This window comes from Rhincodon typus, chromosome 1 (genome assembly GCF_021869965.1).
Source record: "Rhincodon typus isolate 14 chromosome 1, sRhiTyp1.1, whole genome shotgun sequence".
Taxonomy (NCBI): Eukaryota; Metazoa; Chordata; class Chondrichthyes; order Orectolobiformes; family Rhincodontidae; genus Rhincodon; species Rhincodon typus.
In genome coordinates, this window is record NC_063332.1 from 121,780,742 (window position 1) to 121,797,450 (window position 16,709).

The 16,709-nt window shown below is 38.3% G+C and overlaps 1 protein-coding gene across 1 annotated transcript in view; it reads right to left on the reverse strand.

The window, feature by feature from the left end:
- Positions 1 to 253: 253 nt before the first annotated feature.
- Positions 254 to 16,709, reverse strand: part of LOC109912120 (annexin A10) — an 82,229-nt gene continuing 65,773 nt past the window's right edge. The window contains exons 9-12 of the mRNA XM_048616373.1: positions 12,259 to 12,354; positions 11,937 to 11,995; positions 3,913 to 4,035; positions 254 to 2,403 (exon numbers count right to left, since the gene is read on the reverse strand). Coding sequence (XP_048472330.1) covers positions 2,335 to 2,403; positions 3,913 to 4,035; positions 11,937 to 11,995; positions 12,259 to 12,354 — 347 coding nt within the window. The 3' untranslated portion in view covers positions 254 to 2,334. The remainder of the gene's footprint in view (positions 2,404 to 3,912; positions 4,036 to 11,936; positions 11,996 to 12,258; positions 12,355 to 16,709) is intronic.

Genomic DNA, 16,709 nt, shown 5'->3' on the forward strand with positions numbered 1-16,709 from the left:
AAGGGTCTCGACTCGAAACGTCAGCTTTCCTGCTCCTCTGATGCTGCTTGGCCTGCTGTGTTCATCCAGTTCTACACCTTGTTATCTCAGTTGTTTTCTTCATTAGTTTTTGACAAATTGTGATTTTTTTTTTGTTGTTGAACACACATTGATGTTACGTTAAACAAATGTTTGCATGTAAATCACTTTGGCCATATTGATCACATATGCTTTGATTGCGGTTACAGTAAAAAGAAATGTGCAACTCAGACTGTTAAAAGTCAGATTTTGTTGATGTTAGTTTAATCATTGTATTCTGGATATTATATACACGCACTATTTTACATTTTAATGCATAATTTTATTAAGTGGGGAGGGAGTGTAGCATATTACAAGATCTGAGTAGTTTGTTATAGTTCCCTCTCTGTTCACAAGGTGTAAGTCAGTCATGGCTTCCTGCAGTTGAGCATATGTTAGTCTCATTCAGCACAATGCCTAATTGAAATAGTCTATTCTCAGTTTTAAGATACTTCGGATAAAATAAATATATTTCACAATGCAACTTGGCATAATACTTTGTGATGGTAGTACTACTTTTAAATGATCTTTACTAATCCTGGCACCCGACAGATGACTTTCCTTCAGTCAGACAACACCTTGTTATGCTTCCGCATATTTCTAAACCTAACTAATTAACAAGTATCTGGAGCCGCTCAAAGATGTGTGTGGGTCTCTCTTTAATCTACACCGCAGTATCACTCAGGAAAGATGCAAAGTTCCAAGCCTTCTGAATCTGGAAACTAACCAACTAGATTAGCTACATGATCTCAAAAGTATTGTGCTTTTAAATCCACAAAAAGTACTTAACAAAGTGGAGGTTTTATTATTATGAAGTTTCTGTCTTTGCTGAGCAGCTAAGCAGGAAAATTGAAGTATTTTCTGCAGATGTGCAACTTCCAGAATTGAAATGAATCACACAGAAACATAGAAATTTACCAGCACAGAAGGAAGCTATCACCCTATGACAGCTCTTTGCTGAAGCAATCAAAATCAAAACCTCCTGTTCTTTCCCTTTAGTCTTTTATCTTCCCCTTCTTCTTAATAACTTCCCTAAAATCTCTATTTCAACCACTCTTCATGGCACTCCATGTTCTAACACCTCCTCAGTAAAGATATTTCTCCTGATATCCTTAATCTTAGAGTCTACAAAACGAACCTGGTCATTGTACTCCATCAATGACGGATATTTTCTTGATTCATAATTGGTTGATGACATAAATGTTACTGAATCTTTTATGCAAAATGTTTTGCATTTACAATATAAAGTTTTTATAATTTATTTGCAGAACAGCAAAGAAATGTCTTGCAAGCAATTGAAGAGCAATTGTTTTTTACTTTGTTGCAGCCATTACATTGTTTTTGTTAAAACAGCTAAGTAACTAGATCTACAAAGGTACCAGCGCAAAAAAGAAAGGCAATCAAGGCACTGTAGCAGATTTCAGAACCTTTTGGTAATATACTCTGTTGTTCAGAATGAATAATCCGGAACCCTTACATTCATTAAGAATTCTGTGGCCACATTTGAGATAAGAACAGGGAAATTTTCATTACAGTTTCTTTGATATTGCAATTTTAAAAATGTTACACATTTTAAAAATTGCTACAATATCTTAAGCCATTGTATTATAAGCCATTGTTTTTTTTGTATTCATTCACTACTTATGGATAGATGTTGCTGGCTAGGTCAATATTTATTGCTCATCCATATTGTCCTTGAGAAGCTGAGCTGGCATCTTGAACTGCTGCAGGCCATGTAGTTTATGCACATTCACATGGCTTTTACGGATGAATTCCCAAGATTTTGATACAGTAGTAGTGAAGGAGCAGTAATATAGTTGCAAATCAGGATGGTGTGTGGCTTAAAGTGGGACTTGCAGGTGATTGTGTCCCTATGTATCTGCTGACCTTGCTCTTCTTGGTGGTGGAGGTTGTGGGTTTGGAAGGTGCTGTGTAGGGAGCCTTGGTGAATTCTTGTAGCGCATCTCATAGATGGCACACACTAAATTGATCATAGCAGTGAATGTTGAAATGTTACTGCTGATCTTATGTTGCAGTATGAGAATTATTCTCAATTAACTAAGCAATTGCATCTTAAGGTACAATTTTAAAATGTGTTGGAGTACTTTTCTCTTTCTAGATGCTCTATTGATCAACAAAAGAATGTCTATTATAACTGATTAGCCTTGTGTAGTTTATTGTAATGTTCTAAGAAAATAATTTGACTCTTCAATCTCTATTAAAGATTGAAGTGGGCTTGGATTTTGAGATTTCAGAACTTTTACTGTCTTTCTTCATTTAATAATCTTCAGCATCACCAGTACAAATTGCCGAGAGAGCTGCCTCATAGTGTCCTGATGCATATTGCTGCAAGAGATCAAAATAAATCTTAAGTATGCAAATTATAGTCCCGTTAATGTTCATGTGTAAATTCTTATATATGTATATTCTTAATATGTAAATTCTTAATATGTAAACATAAATGTCAGCAGCTCATCTTAAGGGTTCAACTTTTTTTTTGCATGTGCAAGATGTGGACGTGATGAGTGTCATGCAGAAACAATCTATCCCTTTAACCCTTTGTAAGTTTTCTTTTAATCTTTTGTATTTTTTTTTAATCATTCAAGTGGATATGTTGACTGTGGCTATAAAATCAGAAGTAAAATCAAATTTTGCTTTTATTAATCACCTTTTTGTAAAAAGCTTACTCTTCCAGGTGTTAGTAAAGTTGAAAACAGTTTAGTGCTGATTTAACCTTGTTTGCCTGATGAAAACCATGCTGGAGGCAGTTAGATGCCTTGTGGGAGTTATCTGCACACATTCTGTTATTTTAATGGAGGGTCTGCTCTTGATCTGGTCTTTCGAACAGGCAAGTGGAAGACGCACTGGAAGCGAATACTCTCCTTAAACTATGCTCATCAGGTTCTGAGAATACCCCAGGGGCCCTCTCTATTGTTTTAACTGGAGGCCAGCCTAGTATATTCTTTAAGCTTCTCTGCCAGATCAACCTAGCTGAAAAAAATACCCAGGGCCAGAAAACTCCCAGAAAGGTAAATGCTTCCTTTCCTTGATGAGGCTGAAAGGAACGAGAGAGCTCCTTTAGATCTCAGGGAGAAAGTTTAAGCCTAATCTTCACTGAACTTTCTGAATGAGATTATCCATTTCAGTACAGATTGTGGAGCAACCAGGACTTTCCTGGTCTGTCCCACATAATGTGACATTTATGTCCACTACTTCAGACTTGTCTCATAGGAACTGACTCTGAATCAAAACTTCCTGGGTCTAAGCAATCCTCTACTGACTTTGGTGCATAATATAAACCAACACTTCAATGCAGTATTGAAGGAATGCTGCACTGTCAGAGGTGTTGTCTTTCCCCGAAGATGTTAAACTGAGGCCATTTTTGCTTGATTTGGTGGATACAAAAGATTCTAAGGTTATCCTCCTATTAAATAATATAAGCATTCATTCCTTAAAGGACATTACCCAAAGTAATTATCTTGGCTACTTATCATTGTCGCATGAAGGTCCACAAAGTGGATAAATTGGGTTGACATTGTTGCCTGTATAACAACAGATTCTGTATCTCAAAAGTAAGTCATTGACTATGATGTATTTTTAAGTTATTAAGATACCAGCAAAAAAGTTTTTCCCCTGATGTGATACCATTTTAGAGATATGCAAAAGGAAGTATTGAGATTTGAGAATAAGATTTATGGGAAAATTTCTTATTCTATTTGTAGCCTATTATTACTATTCAAATTCCAACGGGGTTATTCTGCCAGATTCATGATTAATAATACACGAAATCAGATTGTTAGATATTGCTTGATTCCAATGTATTTAGATGTGACATAAAAGATGAATAAGCCATACCCTGATATCATGGTGTAGGGAATGCCCATATCGCTCCTTGTAATTTCTTTTGATATTCATCAGATCCAGTTCACTTCTTGAAATCAAGATTCTTATAACTGTTTTGTTGTGAAAGCCAAATTCCTAAGTAAAATGATGATAATCTGGGTTATTTAATGGACTTCTGCAAAACATTCATCACGGTGCTGGTACAGTTTTGTTTTGTTTTGGCCATTATATTGTAAAACCATATAATTATTTGAAAATAGTCAAGCTGAATTTTGTGGAATGTGGTATTAAAAATGCCACAAAGAATGTATAGGAGGGATGATTTGTACTTATATCAGGCCTTAGCATTCATGAGGAGAACTTATTGTCATCTGGTAGCACATAACCTATTGCAAGCTCTCCAGGATATCTCAGTTTTGGAAGTAGCAGGAATATTTTGGGGTTGTGGCATTGTGGTCTCCCCTGGTAGCTGGCAACTTGCAATGTCTCTTTTTGGGAAGGTGAACAATGAACTAATCACGATGGAAAGACCACCAGTGGACTTGACCCTGGAATCAAGATCCCAAGCTTGCCAACGAGAGCTGCCTGTTATTCAGAGCTCAAAAACTCCCGAGGAGATCATGCTGTTGCCAGAAGGACAACCTCTGGAGCCCAATGATTGTGAAGGACAGAGGCCATAGTTAAGCATTGGGGCATGGGAGGGTTTGGTGGTTGGGGTTCATGGGGAAAGGGGGCATGCAAATCAGAAGGAGGAGTTGGCTCTCAATGTCCAGTTCCTTGCACAGACAATGATTGTCTTTGATCAAGAAACACCCAAGGTGACCAGGGTCCACAAGGTTGTAGCATGATTAATATTGGTGCTTGGGACATAGACTCCTTAATTGGTCACTTGGGGATCTCAGTTTTTAGTAGGAAGGTTGACCATGAAGCTTCCTGTCCAAAACTTAATTCTGGCCAAGACAGGAAGGTGTCTTATCATTCCTCCGATGTATTCTTTGCCATTTTCAGATATGTCATCAACCCACTTAATTACTTACTCTTCCTGTCTCCAGGCTCACTACCAATGAAAACAGAATACTCTGCCTATAGACAGACTTCCCTATTTTAATCTAATTACTGGTATTAGACTCTGAAGCCATTGCATAATTCTGATGTATATGCAACAATTAAAAATATACCATAACTCTGCTTCAGATGGATGGAAATAATCATTCTAATACCTTTTATGATATTTACATGTATTTATTGAAATCCAGCCATTGAAGAAGTTATGGTAAATTTCAGATCTGCTCTCATCTGATTGGGACAATAGAAATAGAAATCAGGAGATGTAAAATGACCTATCATCTTCTTATCACTCCTTTTACGTGATTATGCAGATAGTAATCATGCCTCCTGCCTTTGCCATCATTGCTACCATATGCTTTAAGTGAACAGCACAAAGCTTTACTGAACCTAACATAAGAACAGGAGTCGGCTATTTAGCCTCCCTATTCAACATGATTATGGCTAATCAAACACTTCAATAGTTTTTACCCACCCTGTCCCTTTACCCATGTATGCCCTTGATAATCAGAAATTTATCAGACTTCCAAAAGGTTCAAACCTTCCAAACCTTATGAATAACAAAGTTTCTTCTCATCTTGGTCCTAAATTGTGCCTCCTGATTCTAGACTCAGCAACCAAGGGAAACAAATATTTTACCTGCATCTTATCCCTTCAAGTATTTTGTAAGTTGCAACGCAATCATCTCTCGTTCTACAAAATCCTAGACAACACAGGTCCAGTTTTCTCTGTGTCTTTTAATAAGACAATCCCACCAACCTGAGAACAAATCTAGTGAACCTCATCACGCTGCCTCTATCGCATATTATCTTTCTTTAGATGTGGAGACCAAACCTACACACTGTACTCTAGGTGTAGTCTAACTAGATTCCTATACAATTGAAGCAAATTGTACTCAATCCTCTTGCAATAAAGACTAACTTGTAATCGGCCTTCTGAATAGCTTGTGATATCTGCAGGTTATCTTTCAGTGACTTATTGATGAGGAGACCCTGGTTTCCTTTGCAAATCCACACTTTCCAAACACTTACCTTTTAAGAAATTCTCTGCACATCTGTTTCTCCTACCAAAGTATTAACCTTCTATTTTCCATATTATGTACCATCAACCATATTCTTGTCAAGTCACTAAGCTTGTCTAAATTTTCTTGAAGACACTTTACATCTTCCTCACAATACACTTTCCTGCTTAGCTTTGTATCATCTGCTAATTTAGAAATAATGCTTTTGTCTCTACATCCAAATCATTGATATATATTTTGAAAAGCTGGTGCCCAAGTACTGATTCCTCCGGTATCCCACTAGTCACAGCCTGCCAGCACAAAAATGACACATTTATTTCCATTCTTGTTTTCTAACTGTTAGCCAATCATTACTCCATGCCAGTCCATTACCGCCTATTGCATGTGCTTTAATCATTCTAAACAGCCTCCTGAGAGTCGTTGTATCAAAAATATTCTAAAAATCTGTATATAGGCCTGCTTTATCAACTTTATGACTAACATCTTCAAAAAAATCTCCAGCAAGCTTGTAAAGTACATTCAAATCTATGCTGAATACAGCCAGTCAGATCACTATCAACAAGTTTATCTGATTTATCTAATCCATTATAATAGATTCTATAATTTTGTCAACTGTTGATGTAAGGATAATAGGTCTAAAGCTCCCTGTTTTCTCTCTCGCTTGCTTCCTGAGTAGTGGGGTGAAATTTATTACATTTCAATCCTCGAGAATCCTTCCAAAATTTGTAGAAGTTTGGAATATAGTCACCAGTGTATCAACTATCTCTACAGCCACCTCCTTCAATACTCTAGGATGGAGACTATCACGTGGGTGGCACTCCCTCTAATTTTCTTCCTAGCTGCACAGGCTTCTGAGGTCTGTGTGGGTCAGTGACTTTTTTTAAACAGAAGTTGATGCTGCAGTCAGCGTGCCAATGTCGATCACTGTGCAAGCAACCTTGGAACCTTGGAGTGGCAGTCGTGCAGCTTAGGGGGAATGTTGATCCTGGGAACTTATCAATTTTCAGTCTCGTTAATTTTTCCACAACAACGTTCTTATTGATGCTAATTTTCTTCAACTCTTTATTCTCTCAAATCACTTGGATCGCTAGTTATGGGAGGTTTCTGTTATTTTCCGCAGTGAAACAGATACAGTGTAATTATTTAGCTTCTCTTCCATTTCTCTATTTACCATTATGTCTCTAATGGTCCCACATTTGTTTTAGCCAAATGTTTCCTATTTATTTGCCTATGGAAGGTTTTACAGTCTGTTTTATGTTTTTTGTGAGATTGCATTCATATTTTATTCACCAGTATTATTCACCATGTTTTGTTTGTCAGTTTCTTGGTCCTCTTTTTGTCATAGTGTATAATCATCCCAAACCTCAGAATTATTGTTGTTTCTGGCAATTTCACAGGCCTTTTCTTTTATTCCTACACAGTTTTGAACTTTCTTTGTCCTCCATGGTTGACTGGTCTTTTTTAAGTTTTTGCACCTTAAAGAAATGTATAGTTGCCAAAAGCCATGTTTTTTTTAATGTATTTTTATACCTTTTCATGTATTTTCCCAATCCACCTTGGCCAATTTATGCCTTATGCCTTCCTAATTTACCTTCTTCATATTTAATATCCTTCCTTCAGAATGAACTACCTTACTTCCAAATGTAATGTAAAATTCTACCATATTGTGGTTACTAAGCTGTAAATGTTCTTTTACAACAAGATTGTTAATTGGCCCCTTTTCATTACATAATACTAGATATAAAATAACATGTCCTCAGTTGGATCCTCAACACACTGTGCTAGAAACCCATTAGTAACACACTCCAGAAACTCATGCTTCACAGTTTAGTTGCTCAGTTGATTTAGCCAGTTTATATGCAGATTAAAGTCATTCATGATAACTATGTCACACATGTTACATGCTTCTTTCATTGCCTGATTAATACCATGCAACACACTATCACTACTACATGGTGGCCTACAAATAACTCTAATCAATGTTTGCTGCCCCTTGCTGTTTCTCACTTCCACCTAAACAGATTCCATGCATTCGTCTTCTGATCTGAGATCCTTCCTTGCGAATGTACATATCCCATTTCTTATTACCAGCGCATTGCCACCTCCTTTTCTGTCTTGTCTGTCCTTCCTAATTGTCAAATATCATTGAATATTCAGCACCCAACCCTGGTCACAATGCAGGTATGTTTCTGTAATGGCAATGGTACAGGGGACGTTAAGGGAGGTCATCTTACTTGAGGCCTGCCAGACCCATGCTTTTACAGATGCTCAGTGGCCATACGTACTGGGGAGAGGTGGAGCCCATGGAAAAATTAGAAAAAAAATTTGAAAAAAGGGAAAAGCCCATTGTAGGAAACCAGCCAAACTTCCAGTAAAAGCATGCATCCACAGTAATATGGTATCTTCCATCGGAAGACTTACAGTTATGTGGAAGAAATGAGGACTCAAACTGCGTCAATGGCAAGTGCACAAGGAGGAAGGATATGATCAATGAATTTGAGGAGCCCAGCCAGTTTTATAGACGTGTGTGAATGGCAAGGCAGAGACTATGTCACAGTTACAGTAGAAGCAGAGAAAATTAAACATAGGCCACAGCACTCTACAAATGTGCTGACAGAAGAGAACAAAGAGGGGACAAAATGAATTCTTCCTGGTGAATATAGCAGGCTCACAACGGGATGTACAATATGTGCCTGTCCTTCAAGATGCAAAAGCTCAATAAAAGGTCAGTCAACCGTAGCCGACAAAGAAAGTTCAGGACTGTATAAGATTAAGAGAAAAGGCCTGTAAAGTTGCCAGAAATAGCAGTAATTCTGAGGTTAGTGAGGATTATATAATGCAACAAAAGACGACTAAGAAACTGATACGAAATCTGTGAATAAAATTTGAATACAATCTAACAAAAAACATAAAACAGACTTTTATGTTGGGAATTCTTGGCATTTTGTTTCTATCCAGTGGGTGGAAGAATGAGAAGTTGATACTTACAACCCAAGAGCTGAAGTATCAAGAAGCCAGCACCTTCTCCTAGGCAATTAAAGATGTGCGATAAGTTCTGGCCTTGCCAGCAAAACCATGTCCCACAAACATTATTTCTTTAAATGTAAAAGCATGCCTACAATTCATAATCCTAATGGGTGCCTTTTCTCTCCCACAGGGTTTTCATGTACACCCAAGGGTAGGTATTTCCTCCAAAAGTGATCCAGGACCAGATCCAAAGGGGTATCCCAGCTCTCCAGAGAGGTACAATGGATAACTAAAAGAACTGCACTAAGAACAGACCTGCTTTTACCTGTTCTAATTTCCACACTCCAGGTTGTACTCTCCGTGGACTCCAAAATCAAGATTGAATGAAGCAGCTGCTTGTTTAAAGGGCCAGCTGCCTCCAGGATCCGTGCTTATACTAACTTCAGACTGCCCCTAATCCCACCACCACTGAAATTAGAGATGGTGAGTTTGAGGTAGACTTAGGATTCCGACTTCTTCCAGCATTTTCATCATGGCGAAAATTTGGACCCCATGTCTGTTGCAATGTATTATAACACACCTTGCAGAGGAACTTGGTAAATTTGGAAAGCAGCTTTAGAATTTTCACTTATATTTGTGTACTTGCTTATTCCCAAATTGTGGTCTAATTTACTCCATCATAATAGTAATCATTGTCTGTGCAAAATCCAGACCTGGTAGTCTTATCTTCACCAAGGTCTTCAAACACTCCACAAATCTCATTCCAGGTATTTTAAAACCTGTCTTTATGTTTGACATGCTTTGCCATCAGTATCTATAATAGAAGTATCAAATAATACAGCTGAAAATGTGACCTTTCGGGCCATCCAGTTTGGACGAGGTCATTCAAATAATATTCCAGTTAGTCTGACTCGCCAGTTCTTTCCTCATGTCCCTGCAATAATTTCTCTTTCAAATCTTTATTGAATCCCCTTTTGAAGTCTATTATTGATTCTGTATGCACCGACATAGCAGATGCTGCATTTCTAATGCTAAATGCTCATTGCATAAAGAAAGTTTCCTCATGACTCCTCTAATTCTTTAGTGATTTACTGTAAGCTAGTGCCGTCTGGCCACAAATCTTCAGTAGAGACATTTTTAGATCTTTCATATTATCTAAATATTTATGATTTTAAAATACCCATTCATCAAATCTCCTCTCATCTTTCTGTGCTCAAAGGACTCCAACTTCAGCCTATCCACATAACTGTAATCACAATCCAAGACGTATTTTAGTAAATATCTTCTGAGCACTCGCTAAATCTTTCACATCGTTCCTAAAGATTGATGCAACAGTATTGGACAGAATACACCAGCTGGGCTGAATCAATGTTTTATGTAGGGTTAGCATAAGGTCTTGGTTTTTGTATTCTGTGGGTAGAATCTTGGGTCCTACCCTGAATAGGGGCGATATGAGACTAGATCTCTGTCACCTTCCAAGAAACAGGCCTGTGTCTCTAATTATCAAGTCCAAGATCCCATATACTTTGTTAACTGGTTTGTTACCATTTCCTGCCAACTTCATAGTCTTTATAAATGACTTGGCTGAGGAAGTGGAAAGGTGGGTTAGTAAGTTTGGTGATTTCGCGAAGGTCGGTGGAGTTGTGGATAGTGTGGAGGGCTGTTGTAGGTTTCAGCGGGACATTGACAGGATGCAGAGCTGGGCAAAGAAGTGGCAGATGGAATTCAACATGGAAAAGTATGAAGTGATTCATTTTGGAAGGTCGAATTTGAATGCAGAATACAGAGTTAATGGCAGGATTCTCAGCAGTGTGGAGGAACAGAGGGATCTTAGGGTCCACGTCCATAGATCCCTCAAAGTTGCTACCCAAGTTGATTGGGGTGTCAAGAAGGCGTATGGCGTATTGGAAGGGGGAAATCAGTATAAGAGCCGCGAGGTTATGCTGCAGCTCTATAAAACCCTGGTTAGACCACACTTGGAACATTGTGTTCAGTTCTGGTCACCTCATTACAGGAAGGATGAGGAAGCTTTAGAGAGGGTGCAGAGGAGATTTACCAGGATGCTGCCTGGACTGAAGGTCTTATGAGGAAAAGTTGAGGTAGCTAGGGCTTTTTTCATTGGAGCAAAGAAGGATGAGACGTGACGCTAGAGGTGTACAAGATAATGAGAAGCATAGATAGAGTGGATAGTAAGAGACTTTTTCCCAGGGTGGAAATGACTATTATGAGGGGGCATAATTTTAAGGTGATTGGAGGAAAGTATAGGGGAGATGACAGAGGTAGGTTCTTCATACAGAGAGTGGTGGGCGTGTGGAATGTGCTGCCAGCAGTGGTAGTGGAGTCAGATACTTTAGCGACTTTTAAGCGACTCTTGGATAGGCACATGGAGGATAGCAAAATGTAGGGTATGCAGGGTAGATTGATCTTAGTAGGATAATAGGTCGGCACAACATCTGGGGGCCTGTACTGTTCTGTGTTCTATGTTCATGGTATCTCTCTGTTCTTGCACCTCCTTGGAATCTGTACCTTTCAACTTGCATTATCTCTCCTCATTCACCTTGCCAGAGTGTATCACCTTACACTTTTCAGCACTGAATTTCATAAAATATGTTCTGATTTGATATCAGTAGAGGTCACTAGTGTCTGCAGAGTATCTGCATTCAGTTTTACTGTAACATACAGGCAGGAAAAAAAGAAAATTCCTTCTGTTCTAAAACAGTAATCAGTCTGCTTTTAAAATGGTTAATTTTACATGACGTTATTTACAGCAAAATAATAATTCATCATTCAATTCTTATAGTGATATCTACTTCAAGTTAGATTTTACGTATGGATCTATTCCCTGTGGAAAATGGTGGTGTTACTGGAAATACTTTGACATTTCAGATAGAAGTCACTGCTGAATATGCAGCCAAATCAATTCTATGTTTAAAATACCTGTAATATCACAAAAATGCAGTTTAGAAAGATGTAAAATACTTACATATATTGCACTGTTGAGCTTGTATGCGAAATAGGAAGCTTTGTCCCTGACACACAGAACTTTGAGAAGTCAAACAAAAGGTTACAAATTAATGCTGGTGACAACAAAAAAAAGCCATAAAAAATTTCTATTTGACTATTGTTGAGAAGAGCTTTGTTGCTGAATCGTTTTTTTGTCTTCTAAGAATAGTAAATTTTAAAAATCACCACAAGTTACATGACTGGGTTACTTTAAATTTGAGTTTAACACATTTTCAAGTAGAATTTTAAAAATGCAACCTTAATTTAGCAATTTAGTAAATTAATAAATATAATTCACTCACTAATTGCAATGAGTAATTGCTGGAAGTGTCCATCATAGCAGTCTGTGATTACATCCACAATATCTTGGCCAGATGCAAGTTGGAATTGTTGAAAAGCTACAAGAAAGATTATGAAACATTGCTGAAAAGCTTCTCAATGTTCTAATAATCTACCTGCACTGGTTTCATAATGTCAAAGTGCCAGAACTTACGTGCAAACTACAATATGGAATGCAGTGACAAATAGTTGAGCACAACTTCAGTGCCTAATAACGAATAAGATAAAACTATTAAGGATGAGGTCACCATTACCATTAACTGAAATAATTGAAGTGGAAACATAGCCCTCATTTAATGAGGTATCTGATTTTACAGAATGTATTTTGATGTCAGATTCTTATGTATATCTTTCCTAGATAATATCTGCCTATCTTTGAAATCTATAATCTTCTGACTGTGCTCATTTTTCTCAAGCCCAAATTACATAGTGTAAATAGAAAAATAAACCAGAAGCTTTGCGTTTATTTAAGATCTTACTGAATCCAATCACACATTATAATAGGATAAAACCACAATAGGAACATTTGATACTAGCCATTAGACTCTGCCTATATTTTACACTGGGTAGAGAGTAGTAGATCATTCATGATATTTATTTACTGTCATCTTCATTAAATATGCCTAAACTAAACTAGATTTTGCCAATCTCACAGTATATTTAACAGTATTTCTGTACATTTAATTACACATTGGAGTTATTTTACCATATTTATTATAAAATAAATCTTATTGATAAATCTTCAGAAATTGCAGTCTGTTGCTGAGGTATTCAAATGGGATTTCACCCCACCTATTTGTCCTGTGCATCACCTGACCCCAAACATCAAGAAAGAAGCAACTTAAATAAAATCACTTGTGCGACTGGAATGAGTTAGATTTCAGAACAACACTTGCAGATGGGGGTCCTATGAGCATTCTAACTTCTCCTGGGCTTGCAAAGGACTGATTTCCACTTACTGTGGAGTATCTCTTTGTCCTCCTGAAAACTGCTGACCTGTTTCATCCTGCAGGAAGGCAACTTTCTTGTTCAAGCCTGAGCATTGGGAACATATTCCATTAATTTTATGAAATTGATACCCAGTCCAAACCACATTCATTAAATTGCAGTGAGTACTTAAAATGGAGGCTGGCAAGGATGGATCAAGAAGTCTAAATGTTCTATATTTAGGTATACAGCTGATAATTAAATCAGTTCGGCTTTGACTGGCAATTGAACAACAGTGAAGATGGTCCTCAGGGCCATTTAGCAACTACAGAGCTACAATCATAAGTGTCCTTCTGATGCAACATTCTCATCTTTCTGTGTGCTATCCATGACTGTTTTGTTCAGAGAAATAGTTGCGTTTAAAAATAAAACTAGTTTCATTTGATAAATATGCAAATTGTCTTCAATGTTGTGTGCAGAATCATCATCATCGTATTTGCCATACTGGGATCTTCAAGGATCCGCTGGAGCTGTTTTGCTAGTTGAGAACTAGAAGAAGCTGAATCTCTGAGACTTCCATGTTTTTCATTAGAATCTTGGTTTCATGGCACAATGGATACAACTTGAAGACTCATGGCTCCATTACAGATTCCTAAACCATAGCAAGATGGTGAAACGATTTTCTGTATCTTTCTAACTGCTCTGTGATTTCCAGAATTTGAAGGACAAAGTCATGTTCCAGATACCTTGTGCGATGATATTAAACCTGCTCATCTGGCAGAAACGAGAACAGATGGGCAATTAACACCACTCATGTCTGTTTGAAACTGCTCTTCTGAGCAGCAGGAAGACTGCCCAACAGAAAGGCAGCATGGTCATTCATTAAATCTGCAGATTAGACTCTGATAATGTAATTAGAGAACAACTGCTTTAAACAATGGCCATGATCAAGGAACTGGTTGTGGCTTCCCCACCAATTCAACCTAACAGGAGGGTTGTGTAGGAGTTAGAAGGGGGAAGAAGAGGTAGTTTATTTTATTTTCCCTATAGGTCCTCCTGAAATCCTCTCCTGATTTACTAGAGTGCCGGGTGACCTTGGCACTTGTCTCCTGCTGTCAGCCAGTTGCTGTTTCCTGGTAGGGTTAGATGGGAAATGCATTGGGAATGTACAAAGGCCTGGGAGTTAAAACTGTCCAGACCTCACATAGCTGAGGTCAGGAAGGTTATTGACCCATCCAACCTTTCCCCACCCCCACCTTGATCCTTGCTTTGCTGGATTCCCATCCTAGGTTAATGTTGGGTCTTTTGAGAATAAGCTGGCAAGGACAGTATCTTGTCTTTTAACACTGTAATCCCAACAACCTTGATATATATAACGGACATGAGTAAAATTTGACCTAGATAAGAACAACAATTCATCAGATAATTAAAGTGGAGATACAGATTTGCAGACTCCTATGAGGTTAAGGCTGTGTAGGCTAAAAATATTATGACACCTAATTAAGTTATTGACCTCAGTTAAACTATGGAAATGTAACTTTATTTTTGCAACTCAGATCATTTTAAAGTGAAAGTGATGCATTTTAATCATGGAATAACAACATTTAACTCATAAAGCATTCTCAGCTTTTCCAGAAGGAAAAAGAATAAGCTGAATTTTACTAGAAATCAGCTGTGTCGATTTTAGTGAGTTTCATGGAGTGTTTCTCACTGTGATTCCTAGCAATTTTCTTGAACTGTTCTCCCCAGCTCACCCCAGTAGCTATGCTCTATGCCTAAATGGTGTCTTGCTCACTCTATCTTCCAGTCATCAATGGTGAAATCAGTCTGCATTGCCAGAACCCCATTCTTAAGGCTCAGCTGTACACCTGGTCCAGCACTGCCAGCCAGGAGTTACCTTTCACGGTGCATGTAATGAGAGGGGTTCATAGGTGGCATGGCTACCATTTCATTCCAAATACAAGTCCCCATCTGTAAGTGTATTGGTATTTAAAAACTAACCTATACTGATTATCGATCCTTAACATCATACCATCTTAGAACAGTAAGAGTGTGCTATTCTTTCCCTGTTGTCCAACATCTTTTCAGTTTAAAATGATCATTTTTGTTTAGCAACAGTAAAGGTGACAGTAAACAAAGAAATGCTGCATTTGCTACTGAGAATAAACAGGATCACTTGCCTTATGACTGTAAACAGTCTACAGTTAATGATTGATCACTGTCCCCAGCTCATATCTACTGGAACCAGGTAATAATCGAGTCCTGTCTGGCTTGTTGCATTTCCTCCTCCTCAATGTCCTTATCTTCCTTATTGGAAGACTGCCGTTGTTCTCCCAGCTTTTCAGCATCTATCACATTCTGCTTTGCTTGCTTATAACATGTTAGGATTGTACAGCAAACACTTGTTGGTCAAGAGTTGTGAGATCCCAAATAGGTCTCCATATAGATTCTTGAAAGCTGCCAGTTGCCAAAAGGTTTCGTGCAGCCATTACCTTGACGGCCACTGAATCCTTCAGGCCATGGATCCCGATCCAACAACTGATATAGTTCAGTGACAGTGGTGAGTGGTGAGAGACCTATTTACACCCATTTGCACACCATTATGTCCCAGTATCATCTCAGTGAAATGTGTTTTTCTACTCTCTTCCATGCCCGATAGAAATGGGTCAGTGACAATTACCAAAATCAAAGTCAGAAGGGGTACTTGAAGATTGCAGCTCACTACTTGCTTCTTCAGGCCCCTATCTTGGACAGTAGTCCCCAATAAATCAGGGATTCTCCAAGGGTAGCGATTGCATCCCTCTTCCGTCCCACCATGCACAGAGATTGGCATCGGACACATACCAGCTGCACCATATCATCATGGCACATCTCTGACCCATTCACAATACAGTTTTCCATTACAATGCTATACTTTGGAGTGCACCAATATCTAGGATTGCAATAGTGCTGCTATGACACTTTGCATGTAGGGACAGCACCTACCTCATGAATTCAACCACACAGCATCTCAATGTTCCTTGCTTGCTCTCCTAGTGCTCACTTCCTTTGTGCCTACTTGAGTGCTCACAGCATCTCTGCCTTCCTTTGCCTTGACTTTGTGTGTTTTATCCCCTCATTCAGAACTTACCAGCCTCATAGTCCTTCTGCCTTTCCTTGTCTTTTAGTGTAGACAGAAAGCCAGGCAGCTTGCCATGTTTGCAAGTAATGATCAGTGAATAGAGTGGACATAAAAAATGAAATTGCTGCTGAAACTCAGCAGGTCACTAATGAGAGGTAGCCTGAGTAGCTTGATTTTTGTAGCTGCAAGTTACAATGACCATTGATCAACTAGATGATGATGTAAAACAGCAATAGTTTATGGAGAGATAGTATGAACTGCAGATGCTGGAGAATCTGAGATAACAAGGTGCAGAGCTGGATGAACACAGCAGGCCAAGCAGCATCAGAGGAGCAGGAAAGCTGACGTTTCGGGCCTAGACCCTTC